This window comes from Oryctolagus cuniculus, chromosome 3, assembly GCF_051225735.1.
Source record: "Oryctolagus cuniculus isolate XC-2025 breed Fujian yellow rabbit chromosome 3, ASM5122573v1, whole genome shotgun sequence".
Classification (NCBI taxonomy): Eukaryota; Metazoa; Chordata; class Mammalia; order Lagomorpha; family Leporidae; genus Oryctolagus; species Oryctolagus cuniculus.
Genome location: NC_142869.1, coordinates 76,213,269 through 76,230,961, shown reverse-complemented (window position 1 = coordinate 76,230,961; position 17,693 = coordinate 76,213,269). Strand labels below are relative to the sequence as shown.

At 42.1% G+C, this 17,693-nt stretch overlaps 1 protein-coding gene across 7 annotated transcripts in view; it reads right to left on the bottom strand.

Moving 5' to 3' along the window:
- LOC100349657 (sodium channel protein type 3 subunit alpha) overlaps positions 1-17,693 on the bottom strand; it is a 118,672-nt gene that overhangs the window by 46,624 nt on the left and 54,355 nt on the right. For 3 of the 7 annotated variants that reach the window (XM_051848557.3, XM_089329087.1, XM_089329088.1), the window contains 4 exons: positions 17,212-17,502; positions 13,554-13,901; positions 12,402-12,534; positions 11,051-11,289 (listed from right to left, as the gene is read on the bottom strand). In XM_051848557.3, the coding sequence (XP_051704517.1) occupies positions 11,051-11,289; positions 12,402-12,534; positions 13,554-13,901; positions 17,212-17,502 (1,011 nt within the window). Of the gene's footprint in view, positions 1-11,050; positions 11,290-12,401; positions 12,535-13,553; positions 13,902-17,211; positions 17,503-17,693 lie in introns of those variants that run through there. The other 4 variants (XM_089329089.1, XM_051848562.3, XM_051848559.3 and 1 more) reach the window with 3 other exon arrangements.

Genomic DNA, 17,693 nt, shown 5'->3' with positions numbered 1-17,693 from the left:
TCAAGAATGAATTATTCATTCAAGAATGAATCTACCTATTACCAGAAGTTTCTAAAAATTATTCATTTTGTTTTTGAACTGGAGAGTTTTCTGTTAAAGGATGCTATTTTATTTTTTGTAATTTTATAAATGTTCTTGAAACAAGAGTGAGTTGGATGCTAATGTTTTCTAATAATGAAATTTGAATGAATGCTCAGAATTAAGGTTAATGGATTAATAGAGAAAGGAATTGCAAGTTTAATTGAAACCAGCAGGAGAGACTTTTTAGCATGAATTTACCCTTAATTAAGATTAATAAATTATCTGAGTGACTATATATATATTTACTTCATAGCAAAAAGAAAAATAATGAAACACACACAAAATTTGCTTTTCAACTTGAATACAGAGGCTAAACCATACAGTAACAGGAAGAGTTATAAAACTCTCACAAAATGTCTTTTAAAGCATTTCTCTTAATTCACTATAGGTAATAGCTGCAGTTCATGACTGTAAGTCAAGCTTACCATTTACCAAGGTAAATTGGCCTTTACCTTGAAGGAACTCTGTCAAAATAACAATTTTAAAATTATTTGCTTTCCTTTAATTAAAAGAAACCTCAATCCATTTTACTAATGTATAAATAAGACTAACATCTCATTTTCCCAATCACAGAAAGATCCCAGAGAAAATAGCTTAATTGCAGTTATTCATGCACTCATTGAGGTAGAAATAATATGCACTTTAAGGAAGCATATAGAATGAAAATACAGACATATGGTGGACTACACACTGAAAAATAATTGCTTTCATCTAATAGAATGACACCATGGGATTTTTTTAAAAAGTAGTTAGTTTCCCTGGTGAATGCAAAATAAGTTCTAAGTTAGGCAAATTTTATTTCTTACCTAAAACTTTCAGAAGTTACTACTATTTGAAATAGGCACCATGAGATAGAAAGATATTAGGTAATGTGAGCTAGAAACATCCAAATGATCTACAAATAGCTTTTCCTACATTTTCTGTAGGAAAATAAGGCGATGTTTTCAACCCTTTTGAAATAAATAGGCCTCCTGTATTTAAAAATGTATGGTACCCACATGGGAGACTTGGACTGCATCCTCAGCTCTTAGGTTTGGCCCCAGCTAGCACTGGATGTTGTGGGCATTTGGGAAGTGAACAACCGGCTAGGGAAGCAGGCTTTATCTCTCTCCCTTTCTCAAGTAAATAAATAAAAAGAAAGACAAAACAATTTCAGAAAAACACAGGACATCTTAGAGAAACTCAGCAGAGATTTAAGGTCTCTCTCTCTCTTTTTTTTTTTTTTTGTTTTGTTTTGTTTTGTTTTGACAGGCAGAGTGGACAGTGAGAGAGAGAGAGACAGAGAGAAAGGTCTTCCTTTTCTGTTGGTTCACCCTCCAATGGCCGCCGCAGCCGGCGCGCTGCGGCCGGCTCATCATGCTGATCTGAAGCCAGGAGCCAGGTGCTTCTCCTGGTCTCCCATGGGGTGCAGGGCCCAAGCACTTGGGCCATCCTCCACTGCACTCCTGGGCCACAGCAGAGAGCTGGACTGGAAGAGGGGCAACCGGGACAGAATCTGGCGCCCCAACAGGAGCCGCAGGCGGAGGATTAGCCTTAAGGTCTTAAGAAGGATTAGACCTTAAGGTCTCTTGATACTCAGATTTAATCAAACCAACCAACCAACAGGGAAGGAATATAATTTTATGTACTGTAGAAACAGAATACAAAAGGGACACACTGATTTATGGTAAGATTGAAAATGACACAACTATTTACATTCTTTTGTTACCAATTCAAGCTCATCCTGTTCTCATCTATTAAGTGAATATGTAATCACCCAATTACCAATAAACCAGTCCACAGAAATTGTTATTTTAATGATAAAACTAAAAACTCCATATAAATATAACATACAACCAGCTACAATGTATAAAACAGCTAATTACCCAAAAGAAATTCTCCCTCTCCATACATATACAATTTATATGCATGTATTATTTTTCATCTATAGAAATATTTATTATAAGGGTTGTTATGGGTATCCAATAGTATGTGAAAAGTTGCTTTGTAATCCATGCAATGCTTTATAGACATGATGCTATTATCAATTATAATACAGAAGTTTCAGCCAATAGAGATAGGTTAGGTATTCTCCTATTCCTGTCGACACATTATCTACACTCTCTATCACAATGAGCCTTGTTTCCCACACAGTGACCTGAACTTGCTGATCGTTCTATCACAAACGATCCATCCATCTCTCCTCCTATCTGCCTACCTCATTATTGTCCTACCAAAGTCATAGGTCTGAGAACTATAATCAAGTCTGATGGAGTCATTGTTTACACATTTGTTGAGAAAAGAGACTCAAGGATATGACTGACATTTTCAGAAACACCTAGAGATTCAGCATGAACACTTGGACTAGGACCAGATTTGGTGTTTTCATCTAGTGCTCTGCTGCTTAATCATCCTATACTCCCAAGCTCTTTTATCCTGTAGAACCATTCCCAATGGCTTCAACATTGGAATTCTATGAAAACCTCAATTTCCTGATGTTTTCTGACAAATTTCCAAAATCTTTCTTCACCTGTTCAATTTCCCTAACTGTCCAATATCCTGGGAAAAATACAAGAGCTAGAGCAAAAATATTTTCATCAATATTTCAAAGAAAGGTCTAAGAGGTTAACTGCATATATTTAAGAGGAAGGAAACTGTTTATTGAGCACATGCTAGATGCTGGGCACAGTGTAATGTGTTTTTGTATTATCTCATTTGACCTTCACAACCATTCTGGGAGATGAGTATTATTATACTCACTTCAATAATAGAAAACAGATTTGGACTGTTTATTGTACTTTTCCAGAACCTATATTATTAGTACTGGCAACTGATGTTAAACCAGGTTATTTACTTTAAAAAAAAAAAAATGCCACCTGAAACAGCACTTTTGAGTGGAAACAATCAGTGGGTGATTTTATTAGGTGACTATTTATAAACAATATTGGGGATACAACCATAAAGTGAGACATGTCCTCTGCCATCATGGAATTTATGATAGATTTAAAAACCAAGGTTCATACATTAGGAAAACATTCAATATTCAACTATGATTCACAGACACATTAGGGAATTAAGACAAAGCTGTTCAACACAGGCTGAGTGTCATGTTACAGGAGATGAGATTAGAGTTGTACTTGAAGAATATGAAGAATCGAGATGAACTGAGTCCGAGTTTTCTAGATGGGAATGAAAAGAACAGTGAACATGGAAATAGCTTCCTATATATATAAATACATAAACATTTGTATGGTATGGTGACAAGACTGTTCTGATGAGGTTGATAATGACAATGGGTTTTTATATTTGTGTATAAGAAATAAGGTAAGTAAAAATGACTACAATATCTCTGTTTTTGAAGCTAGAAGGCCACTACTAGACATAACATGGAATCGCAGAGAGATTAATGGGAACTTCCATAAACTGTGGGAAAGATGAGCTCCCCGCTGTGCACATATTATATTTAAAGTAATCCTTGAGCAATGATCTGTATTGGTGGGAGAGAAAGTACTGGGACACAACTTACAGCACTAGAGTACGTAATTCTTAGAGTTGCTAAGTATATGAAATCATTCAGTGAAAAGCAGCCTTAAGACATAAAAGAAGTTCAAAGAGAGGAGGCAGAGTTATTGGAAAGATCAAAGGATCAATTAGGAGAAAAGAAGTCACATGACAGGTTTCAAAGATTAAGACTATTGTGGGTATTCTACCAAGTTCAATAAGGCAGAGAAGTTGAGGTCATTTATTTGGGTGTATGTGGGGAGCAGCTCGGACTAGACTAAGTTACTGGAATTAAGACTTATTCTATGCATCTGCTCTCCTCTGTGGGGAGCAGCTCGGACTAGACTAAGTTACTGGAATTAAGACTTATTCTATGCATCTGCTCTCCTACAATATGGCGCTGGGAGAGGAGAAAACAGCTTCTACCCAGCTGCCTCCAGTTCAACCAATAAACTGTAGGACTTGCTCCTGATTGGAGAGCAGCGTACTCGGCGTGTGGGCAGCCGAGTTAGGATTGGCGGAGGAGGACTATAAAGGAGGAGAGAGACGGCATGCACCAGGAACATCTAAGGGGAACATCTGAAGGAACACCTGTGCAGCCCCCCAGAGAGCCGGCCGGCGGTGTGCCGCTCCCCTGCGGAAGTGGGGAATGTGGCCAGGGGGAACTGCCCTTCCACGGAGGTGGAAGGGATAGTAGCCAACCCGGGAAGAACCAGCAGCAAACCCGGGGAGGGCCGAGCAGACGAAAGAACAGCGCAGGGTTTAGTGTCGTTCCTCCACGAAGAGGGGGAGCGACATAATGGTGCCGTGACTCGGATATGAAACCTAGGACGGATAGGAAACCTAGGACGGATAGGAAACCTAGGAGGGAAGAAACGGGAAGAAGTGGAAAATTACCGGAGAGAGAGACTAGCGAAGAGCCTAGGGGAAAGCCGGACGAGAAAGGTGCCGGAAGAAGCTATTGAAAGCCTAGGCATAGACTTGGATATGGACTGTGGGAAAGAAGTTAGGATTGAAAGCGAAAGTGAAAGCTTTCATAGACTCGGATGCGGACTATGGCGGGGAAGCTAGGAGACTGAAAGCGAAAGTGAAACCTGGAAGAGGCTTGGACTCGGATACGGACTGTGGGGAGAAGCCAGGAGAAATGAGAGGAATATTGTTGGAAGAAAACTTAGGGAAACACACCGGGTAGAGAAAAATGTTAGGGAGGATGAAGCCGCGAGTGCAGGCCAAGCCATCTTGGAATTCTTCAAGTCACCCCGGGGAGCAAGAGGCGAAGATCTGGAACCAGAGGCAGAGACGTGGGCCGCCAGGATTCGCCAGGTTAGTCCGGGGAACTTGGACTGAATGCCGGTGGTGGCGGAAACATTCGCGAAAGCCGCCGCGTGCAGAGAGAGCACGGGGCGTTGGCGCGAGGCCGTGGTGCGGGCGCGAAGTGCGTGGAGACCGCGGAGCGTGCGCGCAGAGCCGGGAACCCGCCGGCGGGGCGAGGCGCCGGGAAGCCGCGCAGAGCCGTGAAGCTGCCGCGGGGCGAGGCGCCAGGAAGCCGCGCAGATCGGAGAAGCGCGGGCTGAAGCGGCTCAGCCGGGAAGCCGCCGAGAAGCAGCCTCGGGGCGGGCAGCGGGAAGCTGCGGGGATAAGAGAAACAGAAGTTTAGAAGTAAAAGAGAAATAGGAATGCTGGAAGATAGAAGTAAAATGGGAGAAATAGGAATGCCCGGAGATAGAGAAATAGAGAAATAGAAAGGCCTCCCTACAACACTGCAATGTGAGAGCTTGGATTCGGTCTGCCTGATTAAGTGAGGCGATGAGCACATGGGCGGCTAGCAGCTTATGCGCCGCAGGTCACCGAAGACAGGCACGAATTAACATCAGTAAGGCTTCCCCACAATACCGCAATTAGAAGGCTTGGATTCGGTCTGCCTGATTAAGGCGGTAAGCGCCAGCAAGCAGCTCGACCAGAGTATGAGCTGCAGGTCACCGAAGATAGGCACGAACCAACACTAATAAGTCTCCCCCACAATACGGCAATGAGAAGGCTTGGATTCGGTTTGCCTGATAGGTCTTGTAAGTCCCCTGCAGGCAGAGCAGAGCATGCGCTGCAGGGCACCGAACACAGGCACGCATCAGCGCCTAAAAACCTCCTCACAACATGGCGAAGAGAGGACCCGGATTCGGTTTTCCTGATTGATAGGACTTGTAAGAGCCTGTGGGCAACTCTAGCAGCAGAGCAGAGTGTGTGCTGCGGGACACCGAAGACAGGCGCGTATCAACGCCAAAAAAATAAAAAGAAAGGGGGATCTGTGGGGAGCAGCTCGGACTAGACTAAGTTACTGGAATTAAGACTTATTCTATGCATCTGCTCTCCTCTGTGGGGAGCAGCTCGGACTAGACTAAGTTACTGGAATTAAGACTTATTCTATGCATCTGCTCTCCTACAATATGGCGCTGGGAGAGGAGAAAACAGCTTCTACCCAGCTGCCTCCAGTTCAACTGATAGACTGTAGGACTTGCTCCTGATTGGAGGAGAGCAGCGTACTCGGCGTGTGGGCAGCCGAGTTGGGATTGGCGGAGAAGGACTATAAAGGAGGAGAGAGACGGCATGCACCAGGAACATCTATGGGGAACATCTAAGGGAACCCGTGCAGCCCCCCAGAGAGCCGGCCGGCGGTGTGCCGCTCCCCTGCGGAAGTGGGGAATGCGGCCAGGGGGAACTGCCCTTCCACGGAGGTGGAAGGGATAGTAGCCAACCCGGGAAGAACCAGCAGCAAACCCGGGAAGGGCCGAGCAGACGAAAGAACAGTGCAGGGTCCTGTGTTGCTCCTCCACGAAGAGGGGGAGCGACATAATGGTGCCGTGACTCGGATAGGAAACCTAACTCGGATAGGAAACCTGACTTGGATAGGAAACCTAGGACGGATAGGAAACTTAGGAGGGAAGAAACGGGAAGAACTGGGAAATTACCGGAGAGAGAGACTAGCAAACAGCCTAGGGAAAAGCCGGACGAAAAGGGTGCCGGAAGAAGCTAGTGAAAGCCTAGGCATAGACTCAGATACGGACTACGGGGGGAAGCTGGGAGAAATCTCTAAGGTCGAAAGCGAAAGTGAAAGCTAGAACAAACAGACTCGGACGCGGACTGTGGGGAGAGGCCAGGAGAAATGAGGGAGGAATATCGTTGGAGGAAAGCTTGGGGAAACATACCGGGTAGAGAAAAATGTTAGGGAAATTGAAGCCGCGGGGGGCAGGCCGAGGCGGAAACGGAAGCCACTTTGGGGTTCTCAAGTTAGCCCGGGAATAGGGGGCGAAAAGTTGAAACCAGAAGCTGAGACGTAAGCCAGATTGGGATCCGTCTGATTAGCCCGGGGAGCAAAGGACGGGAAGCCAAATCGTGGGGCGGAGACGTACGCTGGGTTGAATTCGCCAGGCTAGCCCGGGGAACTTAGATTGAATCCTAGTGGCGGAGACGCAAGCTACGCTGTGTTACTCGCGGAAGCCGCCGCGTGCAGAGAGAGCACGGGGCGTGAATAGATAGGGAACGCTGGCGTAGGCCGTGGTTCAGACGCGAAAGGGTTAAGCGTGGAGACCGCGGAGCGCGCGAACCCGAGCCGCGCAAAGCCGGGAAGCTGCGCAGATGAGAGAGGCGCGCGGGCTGAAGCGGCGCAGAGCCGGGAACCCGCCGGCGGGGCGAGGTGCCGGAAAGCCGCAGGGATAAGAGAAACAGAAGTTTGGAAGTGAAGTAAAAGAGAAATGGGAATGCTGGAAGATAGAAGTGAAATGGGAGAGGTAGGAATGCCCGGAGATAGAGAAATAGAGAAAAATAAGGCCTCCCCTCAACATGCCAATTAGAAGGCTTGGATTCGGTCTGCCCGATTAGTGAGGCGATGAGCACCTGGGCGGCTAGCCGCAGGTCATCGAAGACAAGCACGAATTAACATCAGTAAAGCTTCCCCACAATGCAACAATTAGGAGGCTTGGATTCGGTCTGCCTGATTTAAGGCGGTAAGCGCCAGCAAAGCTCGACCAGAGTATGAGCTGCAGGTCACCGAAGATAGGCACGAACCAACACTAATAAGTCTCCCCCACAATACGGCAATGAGAAGGCTTGGATTCGGTTTGCCTGATAGGTTTTGTAAACACCTGCAGGCAGTTCTAGCAGAGTAGAGCATGCGCTGCAGGGCACCGAACACAGGCACGCATCAGCGCCTAAAAACCTCCTCACAATGGCGAAGAGAGGACCCGGATTTGGTTTTCCTGATTGATAGGACTTGTAAGAGCCTGTGGCAACGCTAGCAAGTAGAGCAGAGTGTGTGCCGTGGGACACCGAAGACAGGCGCGTATCAACGCCAAAAAATAAAAAGAAAGGGGGATCTGTGGGGAGCAATCCGGACTAGACTAAGTTACTCGAATTAAGACTTATTCTATGCATCTGCTCTCCCACAATGTGGCGTTGGGAGAGAAGTAAACAGCTTCCGCACAGCTGCCTCCAGTTCAACTGATAGACTGTAGGACTTGCTCCTGATTGGAGGAGAGCAGCGTACTCGGCGTGTGGGCAGCCGAGTTGGGATTGGCGGAGAAGGACTATAAAGGAGGAGAGAGACGGCATGCACCAGGAACATCTATGGGGAACATCTAAGGGAACCCGTGCAGCCCCCCAGAGAGCCGGCCGGCGGTGTGCCGCTCCCCTGCGGAAGTGGGGAATGCGGCCAGGGGGAACTGCCCTTCCACGGAGGTGGAAGGGACGGTAGCCAACCCGGGAAGAACCAGCAGCAAACCCGGGAAGGGCCGAGCAGACGAAAGAACAGTGCAGGGTCCTGTGTTGCTCCTCCACGAAGAGGGGGAGCGACAGGTGTATATTTATGCAATTATCTTCCAAGTATTCCCCTTTCCTCTTCCATAGAGAATTGCTCCTACACCTTCATGGTATCTCAGGATTTCAATGCTTTCATATGATTCTCACCCCTGCTAAGGCTGATTGAAGCAGAGGTGAGCATCTACCCACACTATGCCAAACAAAATCCTATTGTGAGTCTTTGAATGAAACTCAAAAACAGATCTAGCTTTTTTGTTTGTTTTTGGTACAGAGGTTATAAGATTTTAAATCAATGATCTATGGCTAAATGTTTCTTGACCTAGAGACAAAGGCATGGTGAATGTTTGGTCTACGTCTAAGCTTTTGATTGAGAGCTGTTCCTGAAGACCAGTTGCAGCATTACTTTTTCCATGGTTTAGTAGTTCACCTTGCCTTTGCATTTCAAGAGTCAGGCTGCCCTGACCCCCAAGCTTATTGGAGTTACTGAAAAAGAAGGTCTAGATCAATAACCTATGTAAATTATCAGGTTGATAACCCTTGGAGTGGAATCAGAGAGAAGAAAGCAACTAACATTTTTATGGGTGAGGCACTTCACTCACAATCAAGTGAGGAAGGTATTCCACTCATTAGAGATATGAGACTCAAAGAAGTTAAATAACTTGGAAAAGCCACATAGTTAAAAACTTTTGGACCATGGTCTTTAGAGGTTCCATTTTCATTAATGACTGTTGAGAAGATGAATTTGTAAAGGTGAAGTTAGCACGTTCCCATGCCTGAATGCCCTTGTCCCCTTATCTGGGTGTCTCTATGGTAACTGGTGTCATGGTAACCAACAGGTCCACCTGCTTGGCTGGCTGCCTATAGCCGTCTTATACAATTGTTTGGCTCTGGGGTATTATTGTCTGTAAGCACATATAAGCAATTGGGGGCACGGTAAGTTGCAGCAACTGGTGGATGCTTTTGGATGTATAGTGGACCGACAGATGCAGCTGTTATGTGGATGTGTGTAGGTGTCTCTGTATGTCTATCCAACTGCTGCCACAGACACAAAGGCATATCTCTCTTGTGGCTCCGCCACCATCAGGGGTTAGCAGCTGTTTCTTGTGCATTTCTCACTGTCATTGTGAGTAAAATAGATATATACCCACAACGGCTCTGAGTTTTTCTCTGACGTGTTGGAATCTGGATCTGCTTGTCCTGGGCCCTAAACCCTGGACATACAATGACACTGTTTAAAAAATGGAGATTCCTAAATGCAAAACTTTTATGAATAATAAATTTCATGCTTGAGGCAAGAGATAGTGTTTCTAAAAACACATTTGGGGGTCTGCATTGTGGCATAGCTTGTTAAGCCACCACCAGCAGTGCCAGCATCCTATAAGGGTGCCTGCTGCAGCTGCCAGCAACTCCACTTCCAATCCACCTCCCTGTTAATGTGCCTGGGAAAGCAGCAGAGGAAAAGCAGCCCAAAATGAATTGGGCTCCTGTATCCATGTGGGAGACCAAGAGGAAGTCTTGGCTCCTGGCCTTGGTCTGGCTCAGCCCTGGACATTGCAGCCATTCAGGGAGTGAACCCCGAACTCCTTTCTCTGTCTCTCCCTCCCTCTCTCACTTTCTTTCTCGCTCTCTCTCTCTCTAACTCTGCCTTCAAATAAATAAAATAAATCTTTCAAAGAAAAAGAAAAAAAAAAAACTAAAACACATTTGACAATCACAAAGTTCCTGAACCTAAAACTCCCAATTAGATTCTTTTAATAAGAGAACACTATGATCACTTTTAAAAACTAATAAGACAAACGGCATCCATTTTTACAATCATGAGAACAAAGATGTACTCCAGGCGTAAGACTATAATATGAACTCATTTATCCAATATACTCTTATTTGAAACATTTCTATGTGTCAGATACTAAGGTTATATTGGAGCAAAACAGACATAATCACTAAGACTCTATCATTGTCTTTTAAAAGATGCACTCATTAATGACTAAAATTAATGTGCTGAATTATATGCAATAGTAATTGTCATAAGGAAAGGCTATGTGGTATTATGAAGGTTAATCTAAGGAAAATTGACCCTAGCCTGGAGGTTACTACAGACTTCCCTTTTCATCGATTTCAACATTTCTGTATAGATTAAGGAGGAAATGTACATAAGCACAGACAAACACAGATGCATGCTCAAGTCATTCAAACCAAAAGCAGGGCTAAATTACAATGTATTTTTATCAACACTTTTTTTTTCTCTTTAGGGATATCACTGAAGAATTTTATTAGGCAATTCAGCTTGAGCAATTATTCCAATCTTCCCCTCCATTTTTACAGAAATAATTCCTTGGGCCATCCCTCCAACAAAAATGGCTTCCTCAGAGGCTATGTAAAACTTGTGGAATCATTTTTAGATTCCATGGTTTCTCTGGACCTACATTTCTAGCAAGAATGACTGTAATGTTTACGACTGGTAAGACATGGTTATTGATCAGCACAGGTGCTGGCCTACACAATAAGCACTGGGTTTTAGACAGTGTCTCTGAGATTTCCTGGAAATGCCCCTTTAGATATTTTCCTATGACTAAAGAGGATGTAATTTTTTAGTTTAACACAGCAAACAAATTTTTCTCTTTGGTCTGTCTCTTCCCATCCCTGCCAAAGGAAATAAGTAAGCCTCCAATGAACTTACCAGGTTTCCCACAGCCAGCACACTACTGAATTGATCCGTCATGGGGTAATGTTCCATGGCCATGAAGAGGGTATTTAAGACGATGCAAATAGTGATGGCAAGATCAACAAAGGGATCCATAACAATTAAATTCACAAGACGCTTTACTTTTAACCATGCTTCACAGCAGTCCCAGATTAAGAACACATTGGCAAATCTATACCAGCATGGTGGACATTTCTGTCTAGATTCTTCAAGTTCTAGCAAGACGATAAAGTGAGAGAATAGCAAATAATATCAAAATGAATTATTATTGCTAGGGGATTACACATTATTTGATAAAAGTAATGCTTAGACTTGAGGTTAGAAAGTTCATATTTACCTAACAAACTTGAGAAGGTAATTCCATTAAATATTTTCATCAAATGCTCATTAAAATATTATACAGATGAACTTTGTCTAAATAAATAGACATTTTGAACTGAATCTTTTGCTTCAAAATAACTGAGTAATAACTGATTAAAATACTGTGTTCTCTTTATCTAAACACTATTTTTAAACAAGCTTTGTAAAAATTTTAAATTTATTAAGCAATAATTTTTTTTTGACAGGCAGAGTTAGACAGTGAGAGAGAGAGAGACGGAGAGAAAGGTCTTCCTTCTGCTGGTTCACCCCCCAAAAGGCTGCTACTGCCGGCGCTGTGCTGATCCGAAGCCAGTAGCCAGGGGCTTCCTCTTGGTCTCCCATGCGGGTGCAGGAGCCAAGCACTTGGGCCATCCTCCACTGCCTTCCCGGGGCACTGCAGAGAGCTGGACTGGAAGAGGAGCAACCAGGACAGAATCCGGCGCCCTAACCGGAACTAGACCCAGGGTACCGGCGCCGCAGGTGGAGGATTACCCAAGTGAGCCATGGCGCCAGCCTAGCAAGAATATTTTTTGAAAAATATCTTTTAAAGAACACTGTCTAAAGCTATGACCATTATTAAGATGTGTGACTCATCCTCTCCTTTGATGGTCTCCACATCAACACTGATCTGGACCATAATGAGAATGGCCTTAAACGCAGACTCAAATCTACTTCTGTGATCTACTCATGTCTTTTAAGAATTTTAGCCTCATGTATTAATAATTTACTGTTGGCTTTAGTGGTATAATACCACTCTACAGACAGGATACAGAATCCAGTGAAAAAGAATAAGTCTGATATTAGTTTTTATAATAATTGTGATCAAAATGTACTTAAATTATCACCTAATTATGTCTATCATACAGTTTTGATCCTGATAGATATAAACCCCTCTACGCAAAGAAGGAATAGTTGCATAAAGCACCCAGTCCACAGAATACTGACTCTCCCATGGTCTGCATCTTACCCTCCATTGTGTTGGTCAGGATGCTGGCGATGCTCATGGCTCTTTGCCTTCCAGAGGAATCCTCTAGCATCTCCATCGAAATCTGGTAAGAACTTAGCCTTCGCTTTCTCACATCTGTTTCAGTGGTGGTGCCCTGCAAATCAAATACTGATGGCTCAAACCACCCTTTTCAATGAATGATACAATGTCACATAGCATTTCTTTGGAAAATCATGCTACATGCAATTTTTCTGGGTAACAATTTACATGTAATAACAAATACTGACTTTAAGGTTGTCATCTTTTTGTTAAATGGTCATATGTGTTACCCTGTAACAAGAATTCACTGGCTGGATACAGTCATGTAAGGCAATTATGTTACAGAAATATTTTAATTAAACTGTCAAAATTTTCAGGGAAGATTTTACATGCATGCTAATTTATTATTTAATTCAAATATAACTTATATTTTCAGCTTATATCAATAACTAATAACCAAGATCAATCTTCCCCCAAAGTAAATGTGATGATTATATAGTTTCAAGGGTGAATTATTTTCTTTGAGGCTATATTTACAGTATTGACATATATGGGCCAATTTTTTCCATGCACAAACACAGATGTACAATGAAATGTGTGTGCTTTCCTGAGATTTTAAAATTATTTCCATATGCCATCCTATAACAAATCAGCGCATTATATTCTTGAGTCATTTTCTAATATCAACAGAGTACAGTAGAGTCAATCATAACACTGACAGTTGTTTGAAAATTAATCATTATAAACATGTTGGTCATATGATATTTGATTTTTAGAATATGAAATTCAGGACTATGAATAGATAATTATATAATTCTGGGTGACTATACATCTATAACCAAGATTTGATTGTCAAAAGACTCATTATTTTGTGTCTGTATGTCTCCTGAATATGCAGATATGTGTTTCATCCCAGACTCCAAAATTGGACTCTTTTAACTCAAAGCATTTGAAAGCATCTAGTCCTATAAAATTCTATTGGTTCCAAGATTCTATTATTTATTGTTAGATTGGTCCTGTATTATTTTTAAGAACTTTGGAAAGAAGAAGGGTGCAACAGGGCTAAACTGCCCAGGCTTTGATTATTTCAAACTGGTATATAATGTCAGTAGTAGCTAGCTTATCTATTATCACCTCTGGCTGAAGTTGTCCAGTAGGTGACGTTAGAGCTGACGGTCCACCCACCAAGGAAACCACACCATTGCAATCCACAGTGCTGTGCATCTTCCCATTTGCTGGAAGCCCTGGCACCATCCTGGATGACATACTGGCCTGACTAACGTTACTGTTGCGTCGCTCTCCATGTCTGTGTGGCACAAACAGTGAGTCTCTCCTGCTCTCGCTGTCTTCAAAGGTGCTGTGCTCATCATCAGCAAAGTCATTTTCAGATCCCACATCCTTTGCCCGACCTCTGAAGCTGAAAATGCTCGTTTTGCTGTTGCGTCTTGGGGAAAACAAGGATCCACGGATACTCAACAGAGACTGAGGGAAAGCAAGGCAGAAAAGAGCCAGAGTGAGGAGAGGAGGGGACACAATTATTTAATCAACTCAGTGTCGCAGAAATGGTTTGCTTTGAGGTTAAAATCATGTTGCTTTTAAATGTAGGCAATCAAGTTTATGGAGAACAATGGATATTTTTATTGAGTACTATAATGCAAATTAAAGAGTGTTCTGACAAAAAATCCTGATATGTAATCTAGAGAGTGTCGGAGTATCTGGCCACTTCATTTAATTGTCACTCTGGAATTGTGGGTGGTCTGCAATATCACAATGCTTTAGGTGAAGACCGGAGGCTGCAGACGATAAAAGATTCTTCTTGGTTGGAGTGGATGCTGAACAAATAGCAGGTGGCTTCCACCTCTCAATGATAAGATCTGAAAAGCATGCACTTTGGAGGTTTGGGTTTAGGTGAAAATACTGGCTCACATTTAAACTATTCATATCAAATAGTTTACTTCTGTAAAATTATAGTATTTTTAGCAAAAACTGTCTCTGCTGTCTCCTTTTGGACTGCAAAATAAGATTACCTTTTCTTTGAACCTGTTTGTCTCTATCTTTATGGAAATAAAAATCACAAAACTTACCTATGATTCTGTCTTCCAAATTTTCTAACATTTTCTCAAATGGCAAAAAATGATATACTTTATTTGAGAGATTATATATCATAGCAAAAACAACATAGAGGATTTCTAAACTATGCCATAAATTACTATTCTTATTTAAAATTTGAAAGTAGCTTAAAAAGAAAGATATATAACATGACTTTTCCAAAGAGGTTGATGTAGAAAATAGCTTATTCTTCTGATTTCACTGTAATAATATTAAGAAGAACAAGGTGACTCACAACTGTTTTTCTTATTACAGATATTCACATATAAATCAAGTAAACTATTTTCTAGTACCAGGAAATGGATATTTAGCCTGAAGCTTTCTTTGATTTCTGAATGGATTTTAAACTAGAAGCATCAAATAATTTGGTGCCTAGTTTACGCTTGGAATAGTTTTCAAAATCATCCCTATTCAGTCTGTAGGATGCTTTTTTTACTCCCCTGATCATATACTCATTAACATTTACCCTTGCTCCCTCTGTTTGGTCCCTTATTTACTTTCTTACCTCTCATAGCCATGGTAATGCAAACACATGATCAAGAGATTAGGTCCAATGAAAACATTGGTTCACCTTCATTTATAAAGAATGCTAATGATTTTTACCTCTTCAGACTCAATTTAAATGATTAATATAAAATTGGCTATATTCAGAGCTAGTGTTCTGAAACTTCAGAGATTTCTATGGATCGCTGTAAGTGTTAAAGATATCCAGTTTAAGTACTATCTTTTGGAAATTATGATTCAGTTGGTAGATGTTACGTTTTGAACGTGTGTCCCAAAATTCTTGTATTGGAACATTGTGCTGGGGATGAGGCCTTACTGGGATCTGTTTTCATCATGCAGGCAGGGCCCTCATGAATGAATTAGTTTGTCTTGTGAGAAAGTTTCAACTGTTGCTGGATTTTGGGCCACTATTCTTTCTGCTGCATGTGTCCCCTTGGCCTTGCAATTTCTGCCACAAGTTGAAGCAGCACAAAGCCCTCACCAGAGGCCAAGCAGTGCCATGCCCCTAAACTCCTCGTCCTCCTTGCAGGGTTGAAATATTTGCTCCTACGGTCTTAGCAGTTTAGTCCCACAACTTTTATGTTAAAGGCATTAAGAGGGCAGAATGTTAATCCACTGTTAATCTAATTATGGGTTTTAGATATGAAGTCTTTGGGTGAGTGATTAGATTGGATTAAGTTACTAAAGTGGAATCCCCGATATTGAATCTTGGTGGTTTTATAAGAGGAGAGATAGAGATGGATATAGCTAGACATACATACGCTCTGTTTCTTGTTGTGTGATTGCCTTTGCCACCGTAGGACACTAGCAGCAAGAAAATGATTACCAAGGGTAAGTCAGATGGGCATCATCTGCTTTTGGATTGTGAACCTTCAGGACTACAAGGTAAAATAAATTCCTTTCCTTAAAAAGTCTCAGGTACTGTGTTATAGCAACAGAACACTAAGACAGTAAAACATAGGATTCAGTAATTCCAGGGGTTTAAAATGCAGGCTTCACTCTATACTCAGGGAAGCCGAAACTTGGATTTTTATATTAATCCCCACGGTGGTTTGAAATAGTCATCCTGATACACCTATATTCTGGAATTATCTCCAGAAATTGACAGTCAGCTCAGATGACATTAGTTGGAAGCATAAGGTATAGGTTTACATCCATAAAGTACCCACTCTGTGCCTTTAGTTTGCATAATTTCATGCCAAGATATTTCCAAAGGCATTCCAGATCTTCGAGTTTATTTGAAACTTCTATTCACTCTTCAGAAAGTATAATAATGGGTGTGAGCACTGCTTTCAAGCAACAGAGACCAAAAAGGAAGATGACAAAAATAGTGTACAGAGAAAATAAACCAAAAATAATACTAGAAGATGCAGCAGAGGGAAGGGAATACCCACAGCTGTGACAATCCTTTCTTTAGGGAAAACAAATTTTTATGTTTTAGAACTGAAAGGTCATCTTTCTTTGCTTTAGGTATGCTAAAGCATAAATTCCAGGTATTTTTTTAAACTTGTACAAGAAGAAAAATACGGGCTCCCCTTCCACCAATTTTCAGTAACAAAAGGGGAAACTAGAAGATGCTAAGTCTGAATGACACAACTCTGCGTGTTGTAGGTCCTGGGCCACAATGGATTGGGAATGTCAAGATGCAAGAAGATGCAGGGATGTCACGATGTTCTAAGTGAACGCATATAGAGATTGTCTCCCATTTGCCACTTAAAGAACATTTAGGCTATCTCACAATGTCCCCACACAACATAATGGAGACTCACTGCAGCACATTTTTCATGTCAAGGGATAAAGGCAAAAATCCAAAAGGCATTTCTTTTCAAAAATCCAAGGATATATCACAACCCAACCTCAGCTGATAAAAAGAGAAGCTAGCACATAAAGAAGCTAGGTGTAACTGAGGCATCAAAACGTAAAAGATAAATAAGAGATTCCAAAATTGTCTCACTAAACAGTTTGACAGGCAGGCGACAATTCAAAATTTAAACATTATTATTGGCTGATTAAAAAATTTTTAAAGACAATTTAAGAATTTAAATAACTATATATTAAATGCTAGTTTCCTGTTCTCCACATAAACCATATATTATAAAAATATACCAAAACAAAACATAGCAATTACAAGACAAGAGCAATGATAAGAACAACCAGAACTCTTGTTAGAAAGCCACACCTGATGGGGGGAACAGAATTTCTTGTCACCAGTCAGTCGGTTCCCATCCATAGAGAAAAGGAAGCTTCTTCTTTTGACGCTGTCTTCAGATTCAGATTTGGGAAACCTGTCTTCCTCTCCCTTGCTGTTCCCCTCAAAGTGCTCCCTCTGTCTTCTTTTCTTCCTCCGGTTCCTCCACTCCTTAGCACTTTTGGAGCTCAACTTGGATGCCTCTGAGGAGCTTTCCAAGAGCTCTCCCAGGCCGCCTATTCCACTGAAATCTCTTGAGGCTGCTGAGGCTGCTGCTACCGCCTGTTGTAACACAAAACCAGTCACTCTTTAGAACACACAACCCAGAAACCCTTCACTGCGGCACAGAGGCGCCATTTTAGACTGTGAAATAAGAGAGGAAACCATGTCTTCTGACCCTCTTATCTTGTCCTGCCACAACAGTTTACTTAATAATGACCCTTACATTTTGAATAATACAATGTAATATGCTA